This window comes from Parasteatoda tepidariorum, chromosome 1 (assembly GCF_043381705.1).
Source record: "Parasteatoda tepidariorum isolate YZ-2023 chromosome 1, CAS_Ptep_4.0, whole genome shotgun sequence".
NCBI classification, from domain to species: domain Eukaryota; kingdom Metazoa; phylum Arthropoda; class Arachnida; order Araneae; family Theridiidae; genus Parasteatoda; species Parasteatoda tepidariorum.
The window spans coordinates 14,714,929-14,742,176 of NC_092204.1; the positions used below are offsets into that span (position 1 = coordinate 14,714,929).

General features: G+C 27.4%; 1 protein-coding gene across 1 annotated transcript; it reads left to right on the forward strand.

The window, feature by feature from the left end:
- The first annotated feature begins 3 nt into the window (after positions 1-3).
- On the forward strand, positions 4-25,301 carry LOC107443736 (Protein O-mannosyltransferase rt). Its single transcript, XM_043045412.2, has 20 exons — positions 4-326; positions 1,920-2,098; positions 3,585-3,688; positions 7,645-7,695; positions 8,769-8,915; positions 8,999-9,104; positions 11,031-11,096; positions 11,181-11,274; positions 13,531-13,686; positions 14,800-14,961; positions 17,113-17,171; positions 17,994-18,086; positions 18,714-18,810; positions 19,084-19,176; positions 20,169-20,283; positions 22,070-22,170; positions 22,256-22,372; positions 23,098-23,224; positions 23,308-23,482; positions 24,738-25,301. The coding sequence occupies exons 1-20, from the start codon at positions 102-104 to the stop codon at positions 24,931-24,933; spliced, it is 2,463 nt and encodes an 820-aa protein (XP_042901346.1). The 5' UTR covers positions 4-101; the 3' UTR covers positions 24,934-25,301.
- Positions 25,302-27,248: the final 1,947 nt, after the last annotated feature.

Here is a 27,248-nt window from a genome sequence, read left to right on the forward strand (position 1 = left end):
GCGACTGTATAAACAATTAAACGTCTTGTTTTGTGTTATGTTTTTGTTGATGTTTCATTTCATTTGACACCTCGCGTGGTTTTCGTTGGTATTAGTCTAATATGACTAATAAATCTAAACAGAAAAGAAAAACCGAAACGGCTCCAAAAAATAGTGAACTTTATACCGATACCTCATTATTGAAAAATGATGAAATAAATACGGAAGATAACGACGTGTCACTTGAAGATCAACAGTTGTATGACCGGTTTGATACTATGGTTAATTCAAAAAATGATTTACTGTGCAATGGAAGCGAAATGACAACTAACAAAAAATTATTAAAGGTGATTTTCAGACGCAGATTGTCTAAATTTGTTGATTATTTAGAAAGACCCATCATTATTTTGTATTAATTAAGTTCGAAACCTAATTAAGGTTACAAATGTTCCAGCTGAGGTTTAACTAATTTCTGCCACTTTATACCAATAAATAAGGGAGAAAAAAGATTTATTTATCTATATCAGAATTTTTTTCTCACAATTTAATTGTTTAACTCTCTTCTAGCATTTGTTTGCAATTTTCATTTTAGTGTTTTCTGTGTAAAATGTTTAAAAAAATAAAAACCAAAGCCTGGGACCTGTGAAAAGTGTGCGAGACACAGTTTTTTCAACGACGTGAAGAATTTAAAAAACACAAAATTTTTAGACACTCATAATTTAGTAAAGACTAGTAATTCATTCTTTGGAAGTATCACATATTTAAGGTTATCATGAATACACTCTCCTTCATTTATATTTGATGTTGCCTAGGTTTTAGTAACCTAAAAAAAAAAAAAAACACACACACAAATTACAATTTGTATAAAGTATTAAAAAGAATCTATAGATGTTTTTAAAATGTTGTAAGTTTAAATGAAATTAAAAGGAAAATATTATGGATTTCTTACATGTCACAAAACTTGTTAAACAGAATAAAGGGTTTTCCTTTCTGTTTATTCTTGAAAGCCAATTAAATTGTATTATTTTCTATGCTCAACTCTTTTTGTTTTTTTGACAAAAATTTTACGAGATACTGAGTAAGTAGGTAATCTTTTTTAATAATAAAAGAAGAGGTATAGGTGCCTTATGATTGATTGATTCGAGGCTATAAAATCGCTTATGCAAAATTAATGGGCACACGTAAATTCAAGTGTGTGTGTGTGTTTTTTTTTTGGTGACAGATTTTTTTTAAAAAAAATGAAAAACACAACAATATTAGATTGGATTTTTTTTTTAAAATAAAAACACAAGGGAAATATTATGGCTTTCTAGTATGTCACTTAACTAGTTAAACAGAATATAGGGTTTTCCTACCTGTTCATTCTTTAGAGGAAATTTTTGTACTATTTTCTTTATTCAACCAATTTTTTAAACAAAAATTTAACAATAGGAACTTATTTTAAGCATTGGTGTCTAAGCAAGTAATATTTTTTTTTTAACAATAAAAGTGATCTAGGTGCTTTATAATTTATTGATTTGAGGTGATAAGGTTACCTATGCAAAGTTATTGGGCACAAGTAAATTCAACTGTTTTATTTTTTTAGGTGATGAATAATTTTTTAAAAAAAAAATGAAGATATTAAATAAATAAAATAGCTCAATTTACTTGTGTGGACTAAATGGAAAAATGCCTATTTTTTATTTATTTTAATTTATATTACCTGAATTTGTGTCTAGAAAAAACACATGCGTCATTCATATTATTTTATTCATTTTACTTTCAAATTGAATCAGCATTTCATTTACAATTACAGTTTTTTTTTTTCATGTTATTGTAGTACCTCAACATTCTTGTATATTTAAACATTTAAATTAAATACATTCAAGCTGGTAAAATAAACTCCAATGAAATGTCAAAAATTTCTCTATTTGATATTGATTTTTTTTTTACTATTTTAGGAGAAAAAGTCTTCCAAAGATGATGCATCAACTAGCAAAGATCAATATCCAAATACTTTTTTTAATCAATCGGACAAACCTCCCTCCTTCCATTTTGAAGTAGATTCTGCTGCTCTTTTAATGTTTCTAATTGCAATTTGCACTCGTATGTGGCGATTAGAGGAACCTAAAGGAATTGTGTAAGTATATTCAAGACTTTTTTTTGTTGCCTAAACTGGTAGTGTAGGAAAAATGCTGCTTTGGCCATTTAATAGCCACATTTACCTAACAAGCACCAGACTCCTAACCTAAAAATCACTTCTTTTTTTTTTGTATTTTACAAGGGATTTTTTTTTTTTTAATAAGCTGATTTTTATCTTGTATAATTTTTTTTGTTTGTAAACTCGTGTCCTTCTATTTTGTGTCTATTGTTTCTTCTATTGTTAATGTAAAATTCAATTGCAATGAAAATGCTAATGTCTTGAGGTTGTAATATCCTCCTAAATCAACTCCTTTTTCTATTAATTTTTTTACTGTTTTCTTACCTTCCAGCTGTAAGTATAAACCTTCATTATAAGAAGTGGTAAAAACACAATGGCGATAATGATTAAAATTATTTAATATCATCAATGATTGAATTTGATAATATTTGTGTGAAACAACCAAAACAGAAAAAAAAATTTCAGAGTGCTTGCAAGAAATCACTAGAGAAAATAGTGAATAAAAAAATTAACTAGATTTTAAAATTACTGCGGTTTTATTTGTCAATACTTTTAACTGAGCTTTAATGCATCAACTTTCTTTTCTATGAACTTGATGTTTTTTTTTCCTTCAGAAATATCGATTTCTGGTGATAATCTTGAAATTGCAATTAATGATATAATTTGTAAGTAAAAGTTGCATTTATTATTTATATTGGTGTACTTTCTTATGCTCCTGTTATTTTATTAAGGAAAGGATTACACAAATATTTTTTATTCAGTGTTTAAATTTTATATACTATGGTGAAGCTTTCTTAGGTATTTTGCATATGTTGTGTATGCCAAGAGGGTATTATGTATGTTGAAGATTTCAGTCAGAAAAAAAGAAAGAAAACAATTTTCAGTCTTGGACTTTTTTTCCAACTTGCACTCAGTCCCGCAGTGGACTGATCGTTAAGACACGGTTCCCAGCAGATCACCGAAGTCAAGCATCACTGGCTACGGTCAGTGTGCGGGTGGGGGACCACTTGGATCAGTCTGCGTAAGGACCGAGAGTGTGCAGTATTGGTTCTCGTTTAACTGTGCTACTGTAAAGTGCTCGACTTCGCGCGCAGGTTGTCGGGGTATCGAAGCGGGGGTGCCATCCCCTCCGCAGAGGATCAAAATTATGATGGCATGTCTTCAGATCAACCTTCGGGATGTTTCCCAGACCGTCGCCAATAGCCCATTGTGCAGCTCTAGTGCGACGTAAATTAACAACAACAACCAACTTGCACCCATGCTTTAATTTAGATTTGGTGCAGCAATATTTCATAATTTATGCTTATATTGTAAATCAAATATAGCTTTTAATATCATTTTTATGTATAGCAAAAATAAAAAAATTAAATAAAGATCTATTGCAAAATAATAAAAGAGATAGAAAATAGTGCAAGTGTCCTTAACATTTTCTACCATTTAATTTCTTTTTTTTTTTCCTCATTAGATTTGATGAGCTACATTATGGAAAATTTGCAAGCATGTATATGAAAAGAACATTTTTCTTTGATTCTCATCCACCTCTTGGAAAACAATTAATTGCTCTTGCGGGTAAAAACATTTATTATTTTTTTGTAAGCAAATCTTTAATTTTGCTTCATATCATATCACAATATTGTTTATATTTTCACAAAACTATTTCAGTGTTGCAACTCCACAGAGAGAATAGGGAAAACCTGGAAAATACAGGGAATTTAAAAATCATCTAAAATAACAGAGAAAATGTAGGGAATTTTTTAGTTTTTCCTTACAAACTGGGAAAATGAAGGGAATTTTTTTCTTTTTTTTTCATTTTTTAAAAAGTGGTGACCACTAAAAGTGCATTCTATGGGATATTTAAGGATGATATTACTGCTATTCTAAGCTATTAAGATTTGCTGTAGCATTGCTTGTTTTCAATATGTTCAGCCGTTCCTTATTTCTTTAAGTTTTTTCTGCAATTAAAACAAGTCTAGCTAACCCAATATAGCTCACACACAAAAGCCCAGTGATTGTGTGTTTCCTCTTAATATGTTACGTATAATGTCTACAGGGAAAACACAGTGAATTTTTTTCCAGATTTGAGGTGCAACCCTCTATTTGCACTTACAGCATGCACAAAGCAACTTGATTAATGTTTTCCCTTTTATATATGGATTTAATTGAACTATACTGCATGTTTTTAAAAAAATATCTGCTTGAATTTTAAAATAACTTATTTAAATTCCACTTTGTTTTACTGGTGACATTTACATTAGATTTTCTTAAAAGTTTCTAGTGTTTGTTGTTCATCTAGTCTATACATGTATATACGCTTTATCTCTTCAAGTGTCTNCGCAAATTCAACGGTAGTTTCACAAAATACTTTTTCTTAAAATTTTATTTTTGTATCTCTTAAGAACATTGGGTAACTGCTGGACAGCAAACCAGAGAACATTGGGTAACTGCTGGACAGCAAACCAGATAGATTGAGCAGCTAGAATTAATATTCAAAGTCAGGGGTCTGTCCAGGCCGAATTTACTACCGTTTAGCGATACCTTCTCAAATTCAATTTTAGGTAAAACGGTAGTTTCACAAATTCAACTTTAGGAAAAGCAGTAGTTTCACAAAATACTTTTTCTTAAAATTTTATTTTTGTATCTCTTAAGAAAGGATAAATCTATATTTTTACCATGTTTTTGTATTGATTTTTTAATATAATTTTTAAATTTTCACAAATTATGTCTAAATTTTCACAAAACAGGTACCTTTCAGAAAAATCTAGACAGACCCCTGAAAGTATCTCTGATGAATTCATTATAAAGCATCATCATTAGATCTATTTACATTTTCAACTATTCGGTCATTCTGACTGCACTTTTTAAACTCACTCAGCTTACTAGTCTTCAGGGGCTAGAGCTCACAAAATTTATTCTCCAAACTTTTGGAAATATTTATCACTGGCATAGACAAGACAACAACAACATTAGATTAATCAAGCATTCAATTTTTAAATTTTTTTTTCCATCTCTCAGATTAATAAATAATTAGGTTTGATATGAGAAGATTCAATATGAAAATTGTTAAGAAAAATTACTGTTATTAATCATCAAATTATGTTTCAGTAGGACTATTATTATTATATTATTTGGATCAGTTAGTGCTGTAAAAGCATCAGATAAAAAGGCAATACCTTGGTTTTATGTTTTCCGTTTTGTAGGTTATCCTGCTTCCTACGTCATTTTCTGCTGGGCTGTAAAAATTGCCTTTCCTGCTAACGTTGAGTTTACGCTACCCTTGACAAAATGCCGCTTTATATGTTTTTCCTCACAAATCAAAAAAAAATTTTTCTCTATGAAGCTCACACAAACTTTTTCCAAGTTTTTTCCTGTTCTGACATCCTTTCTGTTCTATCTTATTGTGAGAGAGGATTTCTCTTTTGAGTCGAAATCACGAGAGTGATGGTATGCGCAAAGCACGGGAAGCGAGGTTAAATGAAATATGGAACTTTAATTTGAGAGTGGATTTTTCTACCCAGCTAACTTCAATCTTGAAATTTTCAAATCATTTAAAGTACGTTACACTAAAATACTCATTTAGTAACTAAAACTAAACTCAGCGGCGCAACAGCCCTAGAGAGCCAAGGCCTACTGTGCCCATCTCAGTTTTCTTGACTTTGGGCTGTGGGGTGCAGAAGCAGATGTTCCGGTCAGGTGGTCAGCCGAACGCGGAACCCCCAGTGTTTAGTTCCCAAGCATGCTTGGTACTCATTTATCGACCCACTGAAAGGCTGTCATTTAGTAACTACTCGTTTGCTAACTTACACTAAACTACATATTCTTTTTCTTGATTTTCATGGCCTACACCAGTGTTCCCCAACCCCCAGTCCGCGGACTGGTACCAGTCCGTGGATCAAATGGTACTGGGCCATCCATTTCATTGAATCTGAATTTAAATTTCTAGGTTTATACCCCAAATTAAAAATATTTGTGTTCCATTAAAATTTTATTTATTTAAAAAAAAGGGGCCCATTAATTTTTTTAATGTTTTAAAAAGTGAAAAAAGAAAAGAAAAAGACCGCAACTATTTTCTCTTTCAATTAGTTTTAATAAAAGAAAATCAATCATCATAACTTTAAATATCATAAATAAAACACGAAAACGCCCCACGAAATTTACATTGGAACTAATGAAGAACTTCGTCTTCTATCTCCATCATGACTAATTGATTTAACGTTCTAGTAAGTTAAAATGTTAAATCCCTTCATATTCTGTATTTTATTTTGAAGTCATGTTTAAATACAAATAAATTAAAGTAATCTAAAATATAAACAATCAACGCCTTCCCCCCCTAGTGGAACGCGGCAAAATTATCAAATGTTGACAGGTCCCCGGTGATAAAGAAGTTGGGAACACTGGCCTACACGATGCAAAATTAAGCAAAAATAAATGCTCTGGTGCTCTAAATTTGATTTTTATAGCACTGGACAGTGTATCTACATTTCAAATACGTTTAATAACGCTTCTTGGGGTTAATTGCTTCTTGTGATCCAACGGGAATATTGGCCCTTCATGATAAGATTGTGTTGCTAAAAAAGGTGATGACATGTATATCCACTGCAACACACGTCTCATAACTTTTTAATTTCTTCAATATCTGATTTATTGACTGCCAATGATAGTTATGAAAACGATGTAGATGATTAAAAAATATCAGAGGATATACTCTGAAAATCGCATAAAAACTGTGAAACAATATTTATTTGCGAATGTAAACCAAAAAGCAAATTTGCAAGCAATATAGCAAGTGCTAAGAGGGATATCTAGAGACCAAGAACAAGTAAAAATTGCACTTTTTCTTCAATAGTTCATCTTGTAAATGCCAGTATTTGAAAATTATACTCTTATTATTTTGTTTTCACTTTGATTTTACGTTTTACCGCTTTTTGCGTTTTTTAACGTTATTCCCATGGAAAAGGTAAAATTGAGTATAACTTCAAGTAGAAACTTCTATAAAGGAGATCGTGTATGATCAGCATTACTACTCATTGTCTTCCTTTTCATCCAAGACAAGCTGGTGCCCATCAATCAGAAACTAGGTGGGCTTCATGTCAACATCACAGATAGAATCCTAGCTCTTCAATGACAGCTCAAAAATTTCTATAAGTGCATAAAATTTTTACCTTTGAGAAAAGAAAATGTCGAACAATAAACTAATTAACCATTGTCTTTTACTCCCTAAAATGTACAAGGACTGTCTTGTTTTGAATGTCAAATATCTCTTTTTTTATTTATACTGACGAATGAATTTTTAAGGATGGGACATATGATATTTTTAAAATTTATACGTAGTTTTTTTGGAAATAATATCGTTCAAATATCAGAAATAGAGTAGTATACTTTAATGTCATTCTTATTGATAAAAGACTACACTAGTTTTTAAAGTTATTTCTTAGATTTTAATACGTGTTTTAAGCAGTTGAGTAATCAAAACATTTATTTTGCAATTATTCATTATTAGTTAAAAGTATTTTTTCTGAAATTTTTAGGTTATTTAGCTGGTTATGATGGTAACTCTCAGTTTGAAAGAATAGGTGGTGGTAAGTAAAGTTTCATATTAATAAACATGTTTTTTTTTTAAATTGTTTTTTAAGGATTATTTTTTAAATTATACTCTGTTTATTTTGTAACCCTACCATTTAGCCAACAACTGAATCTTTAGAGCAATTACTAATGCAATTATTATAGTAAGTTATTTGTAGAAGTGTGCCATGTGTGTAGGGCACAAAACTGTTTAAGCAATATTGACTAGGGATAAGATAAGAAAAGTAAAATTTGCTAAGACATTTTAATAACTGAAGTATATTGTGTTATGAACTTACATGAAAAATTCATGGCATTATGAAAGTTCACTGAGAGATTATATAAAAAATCAAGCAATAAAATAATCAGACTCAAATTTTAATTCATTAAAATCTGGTCATGATCGTTTAACTGTTTCATGATGTTCTTCAATTTTTAATGAGGAATAAAACTTTTAATTTTTGTGCAATTTAATGAATTTTAATTTTTATAAATTATTATTTTTCATGAATTAATTATTTTTTTAGTTGTTTTTTTCAAATACAATTTTTGAAAAAAGTGGTATTGGTTTGGATTAGCCGAGTCTCGTAGTATCGGTATTCATATCTCTTTTCGAGTTATAGTAAAATATACTACGTCTTTTAGTTTTATCAGTTCAAACCTTGTTAAATGTTAATTCTAGTATACCCATAATAGTTACTACATCTATGTGTTTGCATATTTGGGAATAATCTATAATAAATGGTAATTTTTTATACAATTAAAGGCTTGGGACAATATAGGGGTAAGCCAAATTTTTTTTTTTTTTTTGAAATATCAAATTTTTACATCAAATTGTTCTTTAGCATTGTTACCAAATGGGTACTTTACAAGTCTTTTGAATTTTCACTAAATAACAATCTACAAAATCATACATAGCCTACTTTCATAGAGAAAGTGGTATTTTACACTAAAAATACCATAAATATTTTAAAAATGTGATTAATTTTGATCAAAATCCTTCATATGTATTTCATGTTTGAAGTATCTTATTTATTTACTATATTAGAAATATAGCTTATATTTTTATTATATGTTTAATTTATTGCAGAATACTTAGCTACTGTTCCTATTCGTGCTTTAAGAGCAATTCCTGCATTTTTTGGAAGTTTACTTATCCCTACAGTTTATTATCTTATCATTGAGTTGGGTTTTACTCATAGAACAGCAGTATTAGCTGGAATACTCATAATTTTTGGTGAGTAGGTCTAAGTATATCTAGCTTTGAATGTCTGAACTTTTTGTTTCAATTAATCAAATGAGTTTTAAATATTTTTTTAGAAAATGCCTATTTAACTCAGTCCAGGTTCATTTTAATGGAAAGCATGCTCATTTGGTTCTCTGCATTTGGTTTACTATCGTACCTGAAATTCAGAAAAATTGATAGGTATTTATGAGTGTCTATCTCTTGTTTTCATTATGTTTTTAAAAGGTAATGGCTACTGTTTAAAAATGTTGAATATAATCAAGGCTAGGATGTTGATGACTTAAAATTTTTTTATTTAAATGGAAAAAAAAATGAAGAAATCCAAAAAATGATCTTTTAATAGAAAAGTTTCATTTAGAAACAAGTTTCATATTATAACTTGTTTTTATAAATTGTAACTTGTACTTATAAACTTAGTAAAAAAAGATAATAATAAAAATAAATATGTAATTTATGAACCAAATAAAATGTGAATAAATACCTGATAAAGATAAATAAGAAAAAATACATTTTTAATTATAATCTTCAAGAGCGTCAGAAAAGCACTTTATTATCAAATGTTTTTTTAATATTCTTCAAATCAAAAGATTGGTTTACAAAAGTAAATTTGTTGTATTTTGAAAAACTCTGTCTGATGTCAATACTTGTTAATGGAAAATATTTGTAATAACAATATGTTAGAATGATGCAATAAAATTTAGCAAATTACTTGGCGTATATTTTTATAGGGACATTCTTACCCAAAGACAGCAATAACTGTATAAAAGCAGAAATTATTTCTAGCTAAAGCAATAAAAACTTTGATTGGAACAAATTATGATAAGTTTTAATTTTATTAGTTTAGAACAAATAACTATTCTTAAAAAACTTGAAATAGAAAATCATTTACTGCCATTAAAATAATGTGTAGGTTGCTGATATGGAACACCAACAGCATTGAGCTTGCCGACTCATCGCATAAAAATATTTTTAATGTTCAAATGTTTTTTTAAAAAAATTATTATTTATACATTTAAAAACTGTTTTCTTTCACCAATGACTGTTAATTCTGTCAGATCATCCTCATCATTTCTACTGTCAACCTGTTTATTTACTATTGTAAATGTCACAGGGCTGATTGTGCTCCGGAAAAAATCCAGATTTCCGGAATTTTCGCTAACAGTGATCCGGAAGTTTCCGGAGATCGAAGGTCCAGATGTTTAAAAAAATCATTGATCACTGAAGTTTCCGGAAATCAAACTTTCAAAGGTGGAACTTAAAAGCACAGTTTATTTTATTTGTTCGTTAGGGAGAGCCAGAGGGATACTTTATGAGCTTATATTCATGATTAATATTCATTTTTTATCAGTAAATAGTTGTTATAATCATAAACTCAAGAAAGAAAGACATATTTGTAAATTTTAATTACTTCTCCAGGTCATCATAGGTATGTGTAAATGGTATAGGTATGTGTAAAATTTTAAATATATTTTAAGCAAACTAAGAAATATTGAGAAAAAAGAGAAAAAAAACCTTGTTTATATTTTTTTCCAATTTTTCAATTTAATCATTTTTTTCTTCTTTTTTTTTTTACTCAAGAAATTTTCCGGAATTTTGACTTGGGCTCAAAATCACTCCTGATGTCATCAAAGCAAATTATAATGCATGAAATGCAAATGGTCTAAATAGTCCCAGTTTGAGTTGCTCTTAATTAAAGGCAATTTTTACTCAATGGAGAGAAATAGGTAGTTGCTGATAATTCAGGCAACTATGGTTTCTGTATGACACCAACAATTTTGGTGGCAGTTGAAGATACAATTGCGCTTATGATTGACTTGCCGGCTTCATTGGTGATAATTTTCATTGTGTGATATCCCTATAAGACTAACTATTGGAAAACACTTTAATGCTTGTATGATAAAGGTTGAATTTCATTTTTGCTATGATCTATTTATGAATACATTTCTTAATAAAGTTTTTTTTCTAAAGATAATTTTTTAACATCACTTTAAGGTGACCTTTAAGCTTTCTATAAAAAACCAACTTTTGTTTTAATCTGACATTGCAGCTATCCTATTTTCAACGGTTTTTTTCTTTGTTTAATAAAATGTCTTTTTTTTTTAATAGATCATTTAGTTTAAACTGGTGGCTATGGTTTCTATTAAGCAGTGTGTCTCTTACTTGTGCGATATGGTATGTAACATTATTGATTTATATTAATTGTTATCTTTAAATTCGTGATACTTTGATTTTAACTGCACAAATATTTATTTTCAGTGTCAAATACTCTGGGATTTTCTCAGCTTTTCTAGTGATTACTCTTGTAGTCTCTGATTATTGGAAGTTAATAGCTAATACAAGTCTTAGTACTGTAAGTGTACATCTTTTGCTTCTCGTTTAATGAATGTGTGATTTATTGATTTTTTTTAACTCAAAAAATCTATAATGCTATGTTATTACTTAAACTTCTTTATTTAATGCAACCAATTTGTTTTACTAAGTATTATATTTTTAATAATAATATTACTTGGCTTTCTTTATGAAACCCTTTCCTTACATTAATAGCTTGTTAATCATTCTCTATTTATGATTTTTACTCCCTATAACTCAATTTGTTATTTTTTAAAAAAAGGTATTCAATATTTCATATTTGAAAAATAATTAAATGAAATTGAAATTAATCACTTCCTAGAAGGTAACAGTTTCTCCCCTTTTACTTTGCAATCTATACGTCTTAATTGGTCGTAAGAAATTCAGTCACAGTAAGAAAAAGAGATACTATTTATGGAAACGAGTGAACTTGCTTTCTTTGGTTTATATTATATGCGTCAATGCTTCATCCCAATGCATTAGAATTCGGAAATGAAGGAAATCAAACTACAAGTATGCATTCAAATTTATTTAATTCATTTAAAGCTCACCATGTTCTGGGATTTTATTCTAAATTCTTGTTTATTATTGTCAGAGTTTGTTTGGAAAATTTTTCACCTAAAGATATCAAAGTAAAAAATAAAAACTCTTACTATGGTGTGAAAAATGAATCTTATTATGATGGGTTTAGAAATATAATCATGAACAAGAAGGCTATAACACTGAGGTCTGTCATCAGAATAGCCTTTTATCTATATCAAAAGGGAACATTCTCAATTGATATAAATCTTTGAACTCTATATTAAAAATATAGTTATTATTATTATAAATATTTGAATACTTAAAAAAAAAAAAAAAATTTAATGTCGAAGGCTAACACCAGTCCTATGTGATTATCTTGGCTCTATTATCAAACTCTTGCATTGTCAATAATAAGTATTGTGTGCTATCTTATCACAAAACAATGTGTAATAAAATGGATGCATTTTCATTTAATATATATTAATTAATTCCTCTTATGGAAATATGTTGCAACTTCTAACAAATGGTTTCTTGAAGAAAAAAAAAACTTTTGCCAATTGATCTCGTGTCTTGGAAAGACACAATTAGCCTATTTATACTTAAAAATGAAAATTTGTCTTGTTTGCTAGTTAAAAGGAAAATAAAGTCATTATGTTTCAAGCCCCTAAAACACAACGCTTTGCCTAGGAGGACAAATCAGTGATGAAAAATTTAAAAACATGCTAGAGTGTTAGATTTTAGTATTGACAATAATATTAATTTTTCTTTGAGAGAAGGGTTTAGATCTACTGTTGTTAGTATAATTAGTAATAAACTTAATATTTATGAATGTGATGTTGAGATATGACATGATTGCAGTTAATTTAAATAGTTATGAATTGGAAAAACTAATTTTTGCTTCTTGTTAACAAAAATAAGATAAAATAATTTAAAAAAAAAAAAAACAAAAACAGCATGAAATAATTTAGCAAAGCAATTTGTCTAAACATAGCATTTAGCAAAGCAGTTTATCTATGCTAAGTGGTCCTGCACTTGAATTCTACATAAATTGTATTTGGGCAATTAAGAATCTTTTTTATTCTTAATTATCTTTTTTAAAATTGTTTTTCAGAAATGATATTAAAATATAATTAAAATAAAGAAAAAAGGATAACTTTAAGTATTAAAGCTTTTTACCAGTACAAAATTAGTAACATATGTATGAAAAATTATTCTCTGAAATAAAATGCAATGTTTTATAGTACTTTGAACAACTTTAAAATTTATATGCACATAAGTAATACACATAAAGAGTAAATACTGATAAAAAAATAATTTTGCGCATTTTTTAGGGAATCCAAAAGGTTGTTTCAATTCAAATCAATTCAATACACAAAAAATGATAAATTAAAAGATAGAACTTACATAATCATTATTATTTTTCATAACCAAAAAATTAGTTTCATTTTATTCATAAATTAAAGAATATTTTTACAAATAAGGAATATTTTTTATAAATAAGAAATATTTTTATTTTGTTAATATTTGCTTAAAATTAGTTACATGAATTTTGAATAAATATTTGTTTTAAATATCTAAAAAGTCTTATCTTTTTCTTTAACAAATCTGTTAAAAATTCTTCTGTCTTTTGTTTGAATATGTCTTGGTGATATCTATTTTTATGTTTTATTCTTCAAAATTTTAAAGGAAATAAAGTTTTAAAATTTAACTTTTATAATGTAACATATTTTTTTAGGTGCAGTTATTATTTCACTTGTTGGCAAGATTTGTAGCAATTTTCGTCGTGCCTCTTTTCATTTATCTTTTAATATTTTATATTCATCTGAAAATTTTAACTAAAGCTGGACCACATGACAATATAATGACGAGCGGATTTCAAGCTAGCTTAGAGGTATAGCTCTTGAATTTATATTTATCCTTTCTCTTGAATCCATTTAGTACTGCATGAGTTAATTTATTTTGTCAATTAACCATTTTTTTTAAAGTTTTATTATTAAATAATATGTTGTTAAGATCCATTTACTGAACAAAACTTACTGTTTTTTTTTTTTACTTTAATGATTAGGAATGTTGTTTTTACAGCATTTTAATTCTATTTTGTATGTTTACAATTAAATTTTTGATTATTTCCCAAAGAACTAGAGCTCTCAACTTTCTACGTGGGTTCTATGCAGAATGACAGTAAAAGGTTTAATTGTTTTCCTAACCTATACTCGTAGAATTTATGATCATTTTAGTTTTGAACTCTTTACTTTCAGTTAATTTGCTCAAATTCAAACTAGAGCTCTAAATTATGTAAAAATATAAATTTCTATTATTTCTTGACCACTATACAAGCAAAATGAATTGAAATTTGAAATTTTGCCATGTTTTTACTTGCTTGAATGCTAAAATTTTAATAATTATTGTGTTTAAATTAGCATAACTAATTATGCAAAATAAATTTGCATAAGTTTTGATAATGAGAATTTATACCAAATGTCCCCAAAATTACTGACAAATTATAAAAGATCAATTAGGTATAAAGAATTATATTACATTAAAATTAAAGAATTATATTAGTATGATACAGTTTGCCTTTCGCTTAAGAAACTATGTAATTTTTTCACGTTATGTTTCAAGAATTCCTAATTTCCTCAATAGATGGTGCTGCTGACTGGAAAAACTTAAAACAAGGTTTGCGGCTGCATATCAGACTTCTTAATTTTATCCTTAGACTGTACTACATTTTTTTAAAAAATAAATAAAATTTTGTACTACATTTGCTTTTTTGCTTAATATGAGAGCATTCTTTTTTAGTTTTTCTCAGCTTGTAGTACCTTCTCTTGAGGAACTTTTGAAACTTGGAATGTAAAAAATACCTGGTTACCTAGGCAGAATGTAGTAAACTCAAAATTTTTATCTACTTCTATTTTTCTTTAATTTATTTTTCAAATTTTTGGTCATTTTTTAAAAATACAGGACTATTGAATGTATGTTTACAAATGCGTATTTCCCTATTTAGGGAGGCTTAGCATCAATAACTAAAGGCCAACCTCTTGATGTTGCTCATGGCTCCCAAATTACTTTGCGCCATACTCATGGAAGAGCTTGTTGGTTGCACTCTCACCTTGCAGTTTATCCATTGCGCTATCCGGACAAACGAGGAAGCTCTCACCAACAACAGGTTAATGCATTTTCCTTTGAAATTTAAAATGTATTTTTCAATTTATTGTTATGCCAAGTTAATTTTTTATTAATTATATAAAAAAAATTCTGTATTATGCTAGCATGGAGGCTGATGACACTTTTATACAGTATTAGTTTAAACTTAATTGCTTGGGCTGAGATAGCTTGATTGGTAGGGCACTGTGTCCATGTCCAAAAGGTCATGGGTTCGATCCCCGCCGGCCGAAGACTTCCCGTGTAGTAAAAGGTGACTGATGCATGTTAAATCTGACGAGTCACAATCTTCATGTTCCCATAACAAATCATATCTTTGGGGGTACTGATCTAGGAGTTTCCTTGTCTTATGGATTGGTTCAAAATTACAAGGCTACTTAGTTGAACATTAGTATTAGTAAACCCAAGATTGGGTCAGCTGTTCAATGATGATTATAAAAACGTAATTGCTTTAATTGTGATGGCTATAAGGATGGAGCATTTGCCCTCCAATGAGGTGAACGGGGTTCGAATCCCAGCGAAGACTGGTTGATACAAAGCCGCATCCGAATTGCACCAACTACAGTGCTGAATAAATATCCTCAGTGGTAGACGGATCATGGGTTAAAGTCCATTCGCCGTCACCAGGATTTCCCTTGTCTTCTGGATTGGGTTCAAAATTACAAAGCTACGAAGTTAAATGTTAGTAGTAAACCCGAGAAGTAGTCGTAAACCCGAAATTTGGTCGGCTGTTCAACGCTGGTCGTAAAAAAAACTTAATTGGTTTATGTACAAACTTGTGTCTTAATTGTTTTTAACAATTATCTTGTTTGAAATTATCAATTTTGTATTTTCTTCGCGTTTTTTTTCCTCCCCAAATTGTATAACCTATTTCTATTATTAATTTGCTCTAAATATTCGTATGTTTTAAATTCGTACATCAAAAATTTGGTTTCTTTCTTTAGTGTCTTACTTTTTTATTTACTGTAAACAAACTAATGTATAATGCAAATAAGGTAATTAGCATAAGTAGCTGTAAAATAAGTTATTAAAAGAGAGTTACAGCTATTTTAAATATATTATGAGCATTGCCGAAATTCTGAATAAAGATTTTGTCTTGTGTCTTTGCACTGCTGAGGATTATATAGTATTATAATTGCTTTCTGACTTTTAACTATTTTGTGTTAATTAATAAAATAGTTTGCTAAATTTGTAATTACCCATTAATTCATTCTAACACTTCAGTTTATTTCCAGCAGTTTTAGTTCGTTTTTTTTCTGTTGAAGATCTCAGAACTTATAGGGACACTAAAATTTATTCCATAATTAATACAAATTTTAAAATTTTTTAAAAAATTAAAATATTTTTATAAAAATATTAAATATTAAATATAATATTTTTATAAAAAAGTATTTTTATTTTCAGAAATTCTGTTATTCAGGATTTTTTTATGATGTTAAAAAGCTTTATTAAAATTTTATTTTGTTATATTAGATTATTAATTTAATCTTCTTTTACTTATAAAGGAAAAATTAAAGTCATTTAGCATAAATTTTCTTTATATTAGACATTATAGTACAGTAGGGAACCGATTATCCGGAACGGTCGGAACCATCGCTATTCCGGATAACTGATTTTTCCGGTTTTCTGAATCGCTGCAAAAAGCCGGGTTTTTTTTTATTGTTAAACCCAACTAAAAAAAATAAATATTTGGAAATAATCTTAAGAAGAAAAGAAAACAATGAAGTAATACACTAATGATTATTTCCAAAATGATGGTAAGATAAACATCTTTCAAAAAAGAAAGAAAAATCCTAAAATCTTATGAGGAAAAAAAGAATTTTTTTTAAAAATGTCGAGAAAATTTATCGAATTTCGTTCCGGTTTCTTGGTTTTCCGGTTTTCTGATTTCCGGATAACGGGTTCTGTACTGTATTACAATCAATTAAATGTAATACTATAATGTCCTATATAATGTCTTGAGACAGTGTCGAGAAGTTTAATTAATTTTGAATTTTGTGGACATTTTTCTTAAGCATTCATTTTGTGATTCTAAAAATGCTGAGAGTTATACATTTTGGAATTCTATTCAATATTTATGAAACAGATAGATTATTTTACATAATCTATTCTAAGAAGTCATTAAAATTAATTTAAACCATTTATTTATTTTCAGGTGACCTGTTATAGTTTTAAGGATGTGAATAATTGGTGGATTGTTAAACGACCTGACATGTGAGTTTGTCTTTTGACAAATCTATGATTTAAAGTATTATGGCTGATTTTTTAATTGTGGGTAAACGCGAGCGATCCTTTTTCTGTATTCAAAATTGAAATGTTATCTGTTGCAGTGGTTTCCAAGTAATGTCCCATGGAAATCTAGGGTTCTGTGGAAAATTTAAAGGGGTTCTGGGAGTTAAGACTTTATATAGGCAGTTTTTTTTTAAAATTTATTTTTGAAGTCTGTAATTATATTTAGGTCCAATCAATAATCCATCATTTACTTATCATTTCGATTACTTTTAATTAACATTTAAAGTAAAATTCCAAAGAGAAAAATGAAATTTTCGTAATAAATTTTTTTTTAACAACAGTTTTTAAAAAGGACATGCATTTATAAAGCATCGTACTAATATTTCCCATTGCGCTTTTCAAATGAAAATAACTTAATTCTTTAATAATGAAATATGTTTCCCTGTCTACCATTTTCAGCATTTATAACAGCTCTTTTTTTTTTAAGCAATATAAAAACCAATTTTGTGAAACATAAAACCTAATTTAAGATTTATTAATGATAAAAAAATTCATTCCTCTTATTAAGTATAAAAAAAGACTAGAAGTTAAAATAAAAGTCTTTTTAATTATTATTATATTCACTATTGTTTTTATTTACTTAAATTATGAAGTCGGGGTTCCGCTGGAAGAAGCTCTTTTATTTAGGGAAGAAATTGGGAACCGCTGATTTAGTGTTTGATTTTTTATGTGTGCAAAAAATCATATTGATTCGATTGTAAAATGTATATTTTTTGTTTTATTTCATCTTATAAATTTTTTTAGACCTGATCTGGTGGTATCTGACCCTATTGACAAAATCAAACATGGAGATGTAGTACAATTAATTCATGGAATGTCTACCCGCCCTCTCAATAGGTGATAATTTTATTTTTGGCATTATTAATTATATTAGTTTTATGTTTGTTCTTGCATTTAATTATATGAATAAGAATTTATGAAATAAAGTTGGCTTATTCCTTTTTTTCTTCTAATCATACTTATTTTTATTAAAAAATTTTATTAAAAATAAGTTTTCCCCAATCACTGTTTAATGGGAAAACAAACACTAGAGTGACATTGACATCTTTGCTTATTTTATTTCAGTCGTGCTTATTTTTATTAAAAATTAGTTTACCCCAATCACTGTTTAATGAGAAAGCAAACACAAGTGTCTCATTGGTATTTCAGACTTCTACATTGATGAACTTCACGGAACTGTAAATTTGAGCTTATATTTATTCATATTTTTGTTAACTGATAACTCTAATAGACAATTCTTCAAGAAAAACATAAAAGATAAATTATTTGTAACATTTAGAAGGACTACAAAAATGGGGGCCCTAGGCTTGGGCCTCTTAAGCCTTATGATAAATCAGGCACTGTCTGTTAGGATAAAATAACAATGCATATTAAAATAAAAATGTATAGTTGTTTTAAAGCTTAAAATTTTTCACCATTTCCGAGTATTTATACATACTAATAAATTTGCATTTCTCATTGTAGCCACGATGTTGCAGCTCCAATGTCACCTCAAAATCAGGAAGTTTCATGTTATATTGATTATAACATTTCATTTCCTGCTCAAGATCTGTGGAAAGTGGTAATTATTATTTATTTTTCTCACTTTAAAATTAAATGAAATTGAAAAATAAATAATTTATTGTGTGTGTAATTGCTTTGTAGTAATTTTGCTAAAATAATGATTTATGAAAGGTAAATATTCTCGAATACTCAACTCAAATTTGTAAAAATATTTTCTATTAATTTGCAATTTAGTTCAGATTTATTTGTTATAAATTCTACTTGTAATTTGATAATTTTTATTTATCGAAATATGTATTCTGAAATATTTCAAAGTTTCATTTTGTGATAGGATATTTTAAATAGAGAAGCTGAAGGTGAAGTTTGGCACACAATCCATTCTCATGTTCGATTTACTCATGTTAATTCTGGACAAGCCTTAAAAGTGAGTATTTAGAATTATCCTAGCTGGAAATTCTTTGTTTTCTTGTAGTTTTATTTTGTGAAGTAGTTATATAAAAACATAAATAGTTAATATTTCTGCTATCATGCTTATGACTGTTTTGTTATCTGTTAACATTTTTAATTTAAATGAATTAAATTATTTAGAATTAACATTTCAGTGCTTGCTGACAAGCAGTTATAATGCATTTTTTCATCTTTGTTTTCAGGTCTGAATTTAAATTAATGAAAAATAACCAATTTTGTATTAAAAAATGTCAAAAAATTAAATTAGTTGAAAATTTTAAATGAAATAAATATTCAAATTTATCACTGTACTTTTGATACGATTTTATCCTTTTTCTTAATTTTTTAACTTTCCTTTTATCAGTGAAAATATATGTATTTCTTTATAACACAGCTGTAAAATAAGACTTTATCTTAAAATTTCCATTTGTACCACAACTGTTTTATGACCAATCACTCAGAGTGTTTTTAAATAACAAAAAACGAATTTTGTGCACCATTTTTTTTAAATATTTCTGTTTCATCTTTTTTTTATTTTATAGTTATCAAGTTCACTCTAATCTAAATCGTTTATACTCATTATTATTATTTTGAAAGTTTTATTTTCCTACTTTACTTTCTACAATCTATGAAATTACTATATATAATTGCAAATTATATATTAAACCATCATCATGATCCCTTTTATCCACAAATAAAAATGAGTATCTTTTTTATATTATCTTATTACTACTTTTCTAGATTTTATGAATGTTAAGGTATGTAAGCTTACATTTTTTGATGCACACTTTCGTTACCACTGATTTTAAAGTATTATAGCAAAAAAATTGTTTCTAATGGCTGATATTCTGTTTTTGAGAGAAATAAATTGCTTTTGCACAAGCCATAATACATTTTGTTTAACCAATATTACTCTGCATACATCAATTACTGCAACAAATTTAATAAAATTATTTTTTCTTATACTAGTTTAGTGGTAAGCAGTTGCCTGAATGGGGATTTAATCAGCATGAAATAGTTACAGATCGTGTGATTAATCAAGACGATACTATATGGAATGTTGAAGAACATAGGTACACAAAAAGTATGTCTGTTTTCTGAACATTTAACATTAATGAATTTGTTCTTAACATATTTTAACAAAATTGGTTCATTTCAATTTTATAAAAGTTTAAAATTTAAGTGTCACAAGATTGAAATTGAAAACATTAATTGAAAAACCTAAATGTTTTAGTTTCATTTTGGTGTTACAAAAAAGGTAATATTGGCCCAAGTCTATGCAACCAGTCTTCATTTCTTTAGACTTTGATGACAACTTCTGAGGAGTGACTACTTGGAGTGAAAATAATTTTAGAAACAAAAATCAGTTATTTTAAAATAGCAGTTCTTTTGACATTCTTGCTGTTCCCCTGCTGTCGGGCTGACCGTGGGAGGTTTTAGTGGTTTTCCTCTCCATGTAACGCAAATGCTATGTTTTTTTTATGGACCAGTTCCATAAAAAATGTCTTCCATGAATGCTAGTTCATCCCGATGTTCCCTTGTCAGGGTTGCGTTCAAATTACAAAGCTACAAAGTTGAGCATTGATAGTCCTAAACTGAGAATTGGATCAGTTGTTCAATGCCTATTATAAAATAAAATACTTTATTGGAAAATTCCCTTGTCTTCTGAGTTGAATTTTTAATTTCATAGCTGTCGAGTTGAGCCTTAATGCAACCACAACTTCCATATGAATTCTCTGTCATACCTCCTACCTCAGTGAGAAGTCAAAGTATTAATGCGTGTTTTATAGCATTGAAACTTAAATTCTTTAAAACCTGCTTTAAAAAAAATATACTGTGTTTTTGTTATCAATATTAACTCGGTCACTCATTATGAAGGCTTATAATATTGGTATTTTATTTAACGATTATGTATTTACATACATCTTTTTTTACCAAACAACCTTTTTTAATCTTTAATCAGGATCATTTCGCAGCTAAATTAAGATACGATAGATTTTTTTTCCTCTGTAAGAATACGAATAAAATGATTTCAGTTACTGGGGAGCCGAAAAAACCTCAGATAAATCAAGGAAATGCAAAATGCAGAGTATATAACTAAAATACCCAGAAAGTTAGAGAAATTATTTAATTTAATATTAATGTATTTTAAAAATTGATTTAAAAAATAAAAAAAAATTAGCAACATTTTTTTAAAAAAAAGAAAGAATTGTTTATTTTTGACTGTAATAACAAGGATAAGTGTTATCTACTATATTTTATGTATGAGAATAAAGCATAACTAAATAATAAATAATAAAATTAAAAAAGTAAAAAAATACAATAAAATCAGTCTGGAAATATCAGAAAAAAGTCAAGAATTTTTTTTGTGTTCACCCTGAATTATTTTTTTAAATGCATTTTGTATTTTCTGAATTATTTTATTCTTAAATTAATTTTTTTTGAATTGGAGAATTATTTTTCTTTTTAATGTGTGCAAAAAAAAATAATGTTATAGATGCCTCCATAATTATGGAATTTTCCTCTTGGGTTTTAAAATATTTTCACCTATGAATATTTTAATGGCTACATACAAAATTATACATTTTCTTAATGCAATTTATAAACCTCATTCTTATAATAAAATTGTCCCATTCCACACTCAGTAATTTTAATTTACCATAACTAATTATGAATAGTAGATGCGGAACATTTTATTGCTGAAATTTCAAAATGTGCATTTATTCAACATGGAAATTCAAATGAGAAAATTTTCAATGCATTCTGTAATTTTTACATATTTTAAAATTCAGTTTTAAAAAAAAAATCTATGTATGCAATAAAGTTTTGTTTTGTATTGGACATGAATCTTTTCTTAATTGAAATTTTAGAAGCTGATCAAAAAGAAAGGGAGCGTGATATGGGTATGGCTGAATTTGTTCCTCTTCAACCTACTCAATTATCGTTTATTGAAAAAATGTGGGAATTACAGGTTTGTTTAAATTATCAATAATCTATTTTATTACATTTCAAAAGCATTGTCGATATATAAACCTTTATTTCATACTTTTTTGCAGTATAAAATGTTTACTACAAATAGTGAAAATGTTCAAGATCATATTTACAGTTCAGATGCAGCTGATTGGCCTTTTTTGACACGTGGCATTGCATATTGGGTCAGTCCACACAGCAATGTAAGTTCATAACTTTTTATGTTTATGTATTTGATTAAATATCTTACATACTAAAAATAATAATTTTATTTTGTAATTCATAAAATAATTTACCATGGAGATAAAAACATGTGAAAAAGGCATTTTATTGTAATATTAGTCTTTTAATATTCTTTTAAAAAATTTAATTATTGTAGGGAGGGTCACACATGAAATTATCTCATTCTATTTTGAAACTGCCTAATTCATTAAGTGGGATGTGTGCATTAATTATCGATGAATGTAAAAGCAAGTAAAAAATTCATTTTAAAGCAATTTTAATATTATTTTAAAATTTAAACTTAAATATTTATAGTATGAGTTAAATATGAAGTTAACCTGTTCTTTTTTGTACCTACCTATCATTATGCATTTTTTAAAAGTAACTACTTTAACAGTTGCAATATGTTCCATCCGGCAGAAAACTCACATTTTTATTTATTTTTTATACTATTAATTTTTTGTTTTACTGCTCTGATTTAGTTATAAATAAACTTAAGAATCACTATCTTTTTTCAATACATTATTTTCTGTAACACAATCTTTGAGCTAGGTGACTTTTTTGGTAGTGACCTAAGAGAGGTGTTGCAAATTTTATAATCCTCTGATTTATTTATGTATATTACTCATCTTATGATTTACTTTATGTATGTAATCTATTATTTGAGATAATTAAAAATTTTGTTTATTTATAACTACATATTTAGGCTCAAATTCACCTCCTTGGTAATATAACTACATGGTATTCTGCAACTACTGCTACTGTGGTTTATTTAGTGATTTTGGTATTTTATTTGCTTCGTCGACGCAGGTGCCTGTATGACATTCCTGAAGGTATGCTTATTGTTTATCCTATACTAAAAGATGTAGCTATTTAATAACATTCAATTTTCTAACCTTATTTCTTGAATTTTCAGATATGTGGGAAAAATTTTGCATATCTGGCAAAGTTTTTTTGCTTGGTTACATTTTACACTTTGTTCCTTACTTCTTTGTGGATCGAACTCTCTTTCTACATCATTACTTGCCAGCATACTTTTTTAAACTCCTACTTCTAGTTACTCTTGTTGAACACATTAGTTTTGCTGTGTGGTGAGTATTTTTTAGTAAATTTGTTTGAGGGTTAAACTACACTAATGTCCTTCCAGCAATTCTTCTATAGTGCACGTATATCACAATTCTGAATTTAGAGATTTTATAATTTAAATAAAATACATTATTCAGAATAATTTTGCTCAAGGGCTCAATTTAGGGCTAAAAAAGGACATTTTGCCAGTTATGGTATTTTTAGCAATGGCCACTTTTTCAAAAAAAAGAAAATATTTAATAAAAAATACTGTTATTATTAATAATGTAACGTTATTCTTTTTATTCTTTTCTTAAAATCTGATAAGCATTTCAAATTTTCATTTCTAAAATAAAGTAAAAGTTATAAGAAACAAAGGTGAAATAAATGATATTCTAAAATATTCAAAATAATTTAGCTTAAAAAAAAAGTGGCAATCGGACAGTGTGTGGCGCACAATTTTTTAACCGCAATTTGTTATATTTAGTCACCCTGTGCCTGGTGGTGGTCACTAATTTTTCCCTACATGCTACATTTGGAGACTTAGCATAGTTATAGTTATGAAATGAAGGTGTCTTTATTTAATTTAAAATATAACTGGCTGGATACTGGGCAAACATTGAAATTGTGTATATATATATCAATTAATAAAGCTCTGAATGTTTGCATATAGCATACGATATGAATAATCAATTCTATTTCATTGCAATAATGGAATTACTCGTTACATAGAATTTCTGATTAAAAAAAATTAAGTTTTCTTCACTGTGAGCCCCAGGGATCATGAATGTTAATACTCCATAATTTCAAGATTGTAGTAATGTAGTCAGAGCATTGTGGAGGCTGCCATCACTTCTCAGACAAGTTAGTACCCACCTGTGTGAAGTTATGTGGGGTTCAAGCCGCTACTGAGGATTGAACCCTTGACCTTCTATCATTGCTATTATTGATAGGACTCTGATATAATAGTTCTAGTTAGACTTCGATTCTTCAAGAGATTAATGCTGTATACATATAAATTTATATATTGATTGGAGAAATAATTTCCAATATTTAGTAGTTTTTGTTAATTATTTTAATGAAAGTTTAAATTCATAGAGAAACTGTGAGCATTGTGTATTTTCAGGTTTGCTTCAACTAAGAATTGGCGTTTTTTCTTTTCACTAAATTTTAATTTCATAGAAGCTTTCTTTCTTTTTTTTTTTACTTGCATTTTTCCTGTTAAGTAGTTTTTACTATAGTATCATAGTATCAATTATAATTTTTTTTGTTTCCCTTTAGCTTAGTCAAGTACAGTTTTCTACGGAAGATTCTTCATTATTCATACTTAATTGTTGTCTGCTGTTGGGTTCTGTTTGTTTTATACACCTTCAAATCATTTGTCGTTTTTTGTTATGGAACTGTGCCTTTACTGCCAGAACAGATTTTAAACTTAAGATGGAAGGACACTTGGGATTTTATTATTCATGTGGGATAAGTCTTGCGCCATTACATTTTTAAAGGGAGCACAACCTGCGGCTCGGGGACTAACTATGGCCCTCTAATGAGAAATGTGTGGTCAACCAAACCAAACATTAATTAGAAAACACTAATAACTATTATAAAAAATTTATAACTATCTCTTAAATTAATTTTAATAAACTTTGAAGAAGCACTAAATTTGTAAAATTAAAATATCTAAATTAAGAGGTACTAATTTAAGTTAACTCAAAATTTAAATCGTTCACCATTTCTATTTTTGAAGAATTTTTTATCTAGCAGAATAAATGTTGTTCAAAGATTTATTTTTAAAAATTGAAGACACATTATTAAAAATTTTATTGCTTTTTATGCACATTAAAATAATTGTAAAAATTTATTTTTCCACAGAGAAAGTTCAAAACCTTTATATATNTATATATATATATATAAATATTGGAGCTCTCTACCATAAAAAGGTTGTGCACCTATACTTAAGTTAGGTGCTTGTAATATCTCATAATTTGATCCCAGTGCTTTGCATTTATTTATGATGTTTTTAAAAAATGTGTATTGGTTGTTATGAGATTATGTTTGAAATTATTTAAATAAGAAATTTTTATACACATAGAATAATTTAAAGAATTATTAGTTTAAAAGATTGCATTTAGTAATTTCTTTCTTTTTACTGAAAGAAATTTTTTATGCATTTTGTGAATAAATATATACTCATATTTAGAATTCTAAATATTAGGTTAAAGAAATTTCTACTTAAATCTAGTATTAGTTTATTTTTTTCTATATATTGTGATTGTTTCTACTTAATATTTGTTTGTTTTTTAATTTATGAAATGACAATTTTGACCCAAAAGTTACTGTCAATTATTAATCCCACAGTATTAGTATTTTCTAACTTCAAGATTCTGGGAAATTTTATGTGTCAAAACTATTTGCATCTCTAAAAACTATGTCATTTTTTTATCTGTTCAAAATTTATACCAGCTAGTTGTAATAAGTAATACTTAGCTTGGTGCTTTTTGTGCTGGTTTTATTTTTTTTAAATTTAATTGAAATTTTTACGCTTTAACAAGTATTTCATATAAATCTGTGCACTTTTGATGTCCTATGAACTTTGCTTACATATTTATGGATATTTCTACCTTTTAATTTAGTTTTATTTTTAATTCTAACAATTTTAAAACTGTTTTGAGTTAAAGCGAAACCAAGTTTAAAACTTGTAATTATTATAGTTGGTATAAATTTTGCCTGTAAATAATCAGTATATGTAACAAATAGTACTTTTGTTAAAAATTTCATTGTTTGAGCAAAAATCAAAAATGACAATTAAATATGACAGTAAAAAATAATTTTTAAAGGACACTTTATTTACGTTTACTAACTGTTGAAAAAAATTATATTAAATTTTTTTAGCTAATTTTCTATACGTCAAAAAGCCAAATAACCTAGTATAACAATTATTGCATTGGTCGTTTAGGAAAACTGTGTACAGTTTTACACAAAGAATGTTTGTAGTAACACTTGAAAAATACTTGTGTAGATTAAGAAATCATTGTTATGATTTGTCAAATTTTGTATGTATGTTGTGTAAAAGTTATATAAATCTTTTAAATAAAAATTATACAATTTATTTATATTTTCTAGACAAATTAAATAAAACCTATCCTGAGATGAATTTATTCTCAATCTAGACTTTAGAATCAATTTTTTTTTCATAGTGTGTATTTTAATGTGTTTATAAGGGAAAGTGGATAGTGTGTATTTATAACTCCAGAAACATAGTGAGTTACTTTTGAAGTTCATATTTTTTTATTTTCCTGCTTAATTTTGTAATTGATATTTTGATTTATTTACTTTATAAAACTTATCTTGAGATGAATTTATTCCCTATCCAGACTTTTGAATAAATTTTTTTTCTTCATAGTGTGTATTTTGATGTTTTAAAACTGAAAGTGAATAGTGTGTATTTATAACTCCAGTAACATAGTGAGTTACTTCTGAGGTTCATGTTTTTTGTTTTCCTGCTTAATTTTGTTATTTGTTGCTATTTTTGTTATTGATATTCTGACTTATTTATGCATTTTTTTGGTTTATTAACATTTTCAAGCAATAATATACTAAGACATTTTACTTTTATTTTATTAATGAAATTATAATACTTTTTATTTTTATCATTTTAAAATAGATTCTAAAACCATTTTGAGATGTTCAGTTCTTTATTCATAAATGTGAATATTTGTTATTTATGAATATGAATTACAAAATAAGTTTAATCCTATATATCAATTATACATTTTTAACTTAATACCAACTCTA

Excerpts from the sequence above, each read along its gene's own strand:
- LOC107443736 (XM_043045412.2), top strand. The coding sequence starts at position 102 with ATGACTAATAAATCTAAACAGAAAAGAAAAACCGAAACGGCTCCAAAA. Across the intron at positions 13,687-14,799 it reads GATTTCAAGCTAGCTTAGAG|GGAGGCTTAGCATCAATAAC; the intron begins GTATAGCTCTTG and ends TTCCCTATTTAG. Across the intron at positions 23,225-23,307 it reads CCTGTATGACATTCCTGAAG|ATATGTGGGAAAAATTTTGC; the intron begins GTATGCTTATTG and ends TTGAATTTTCAG.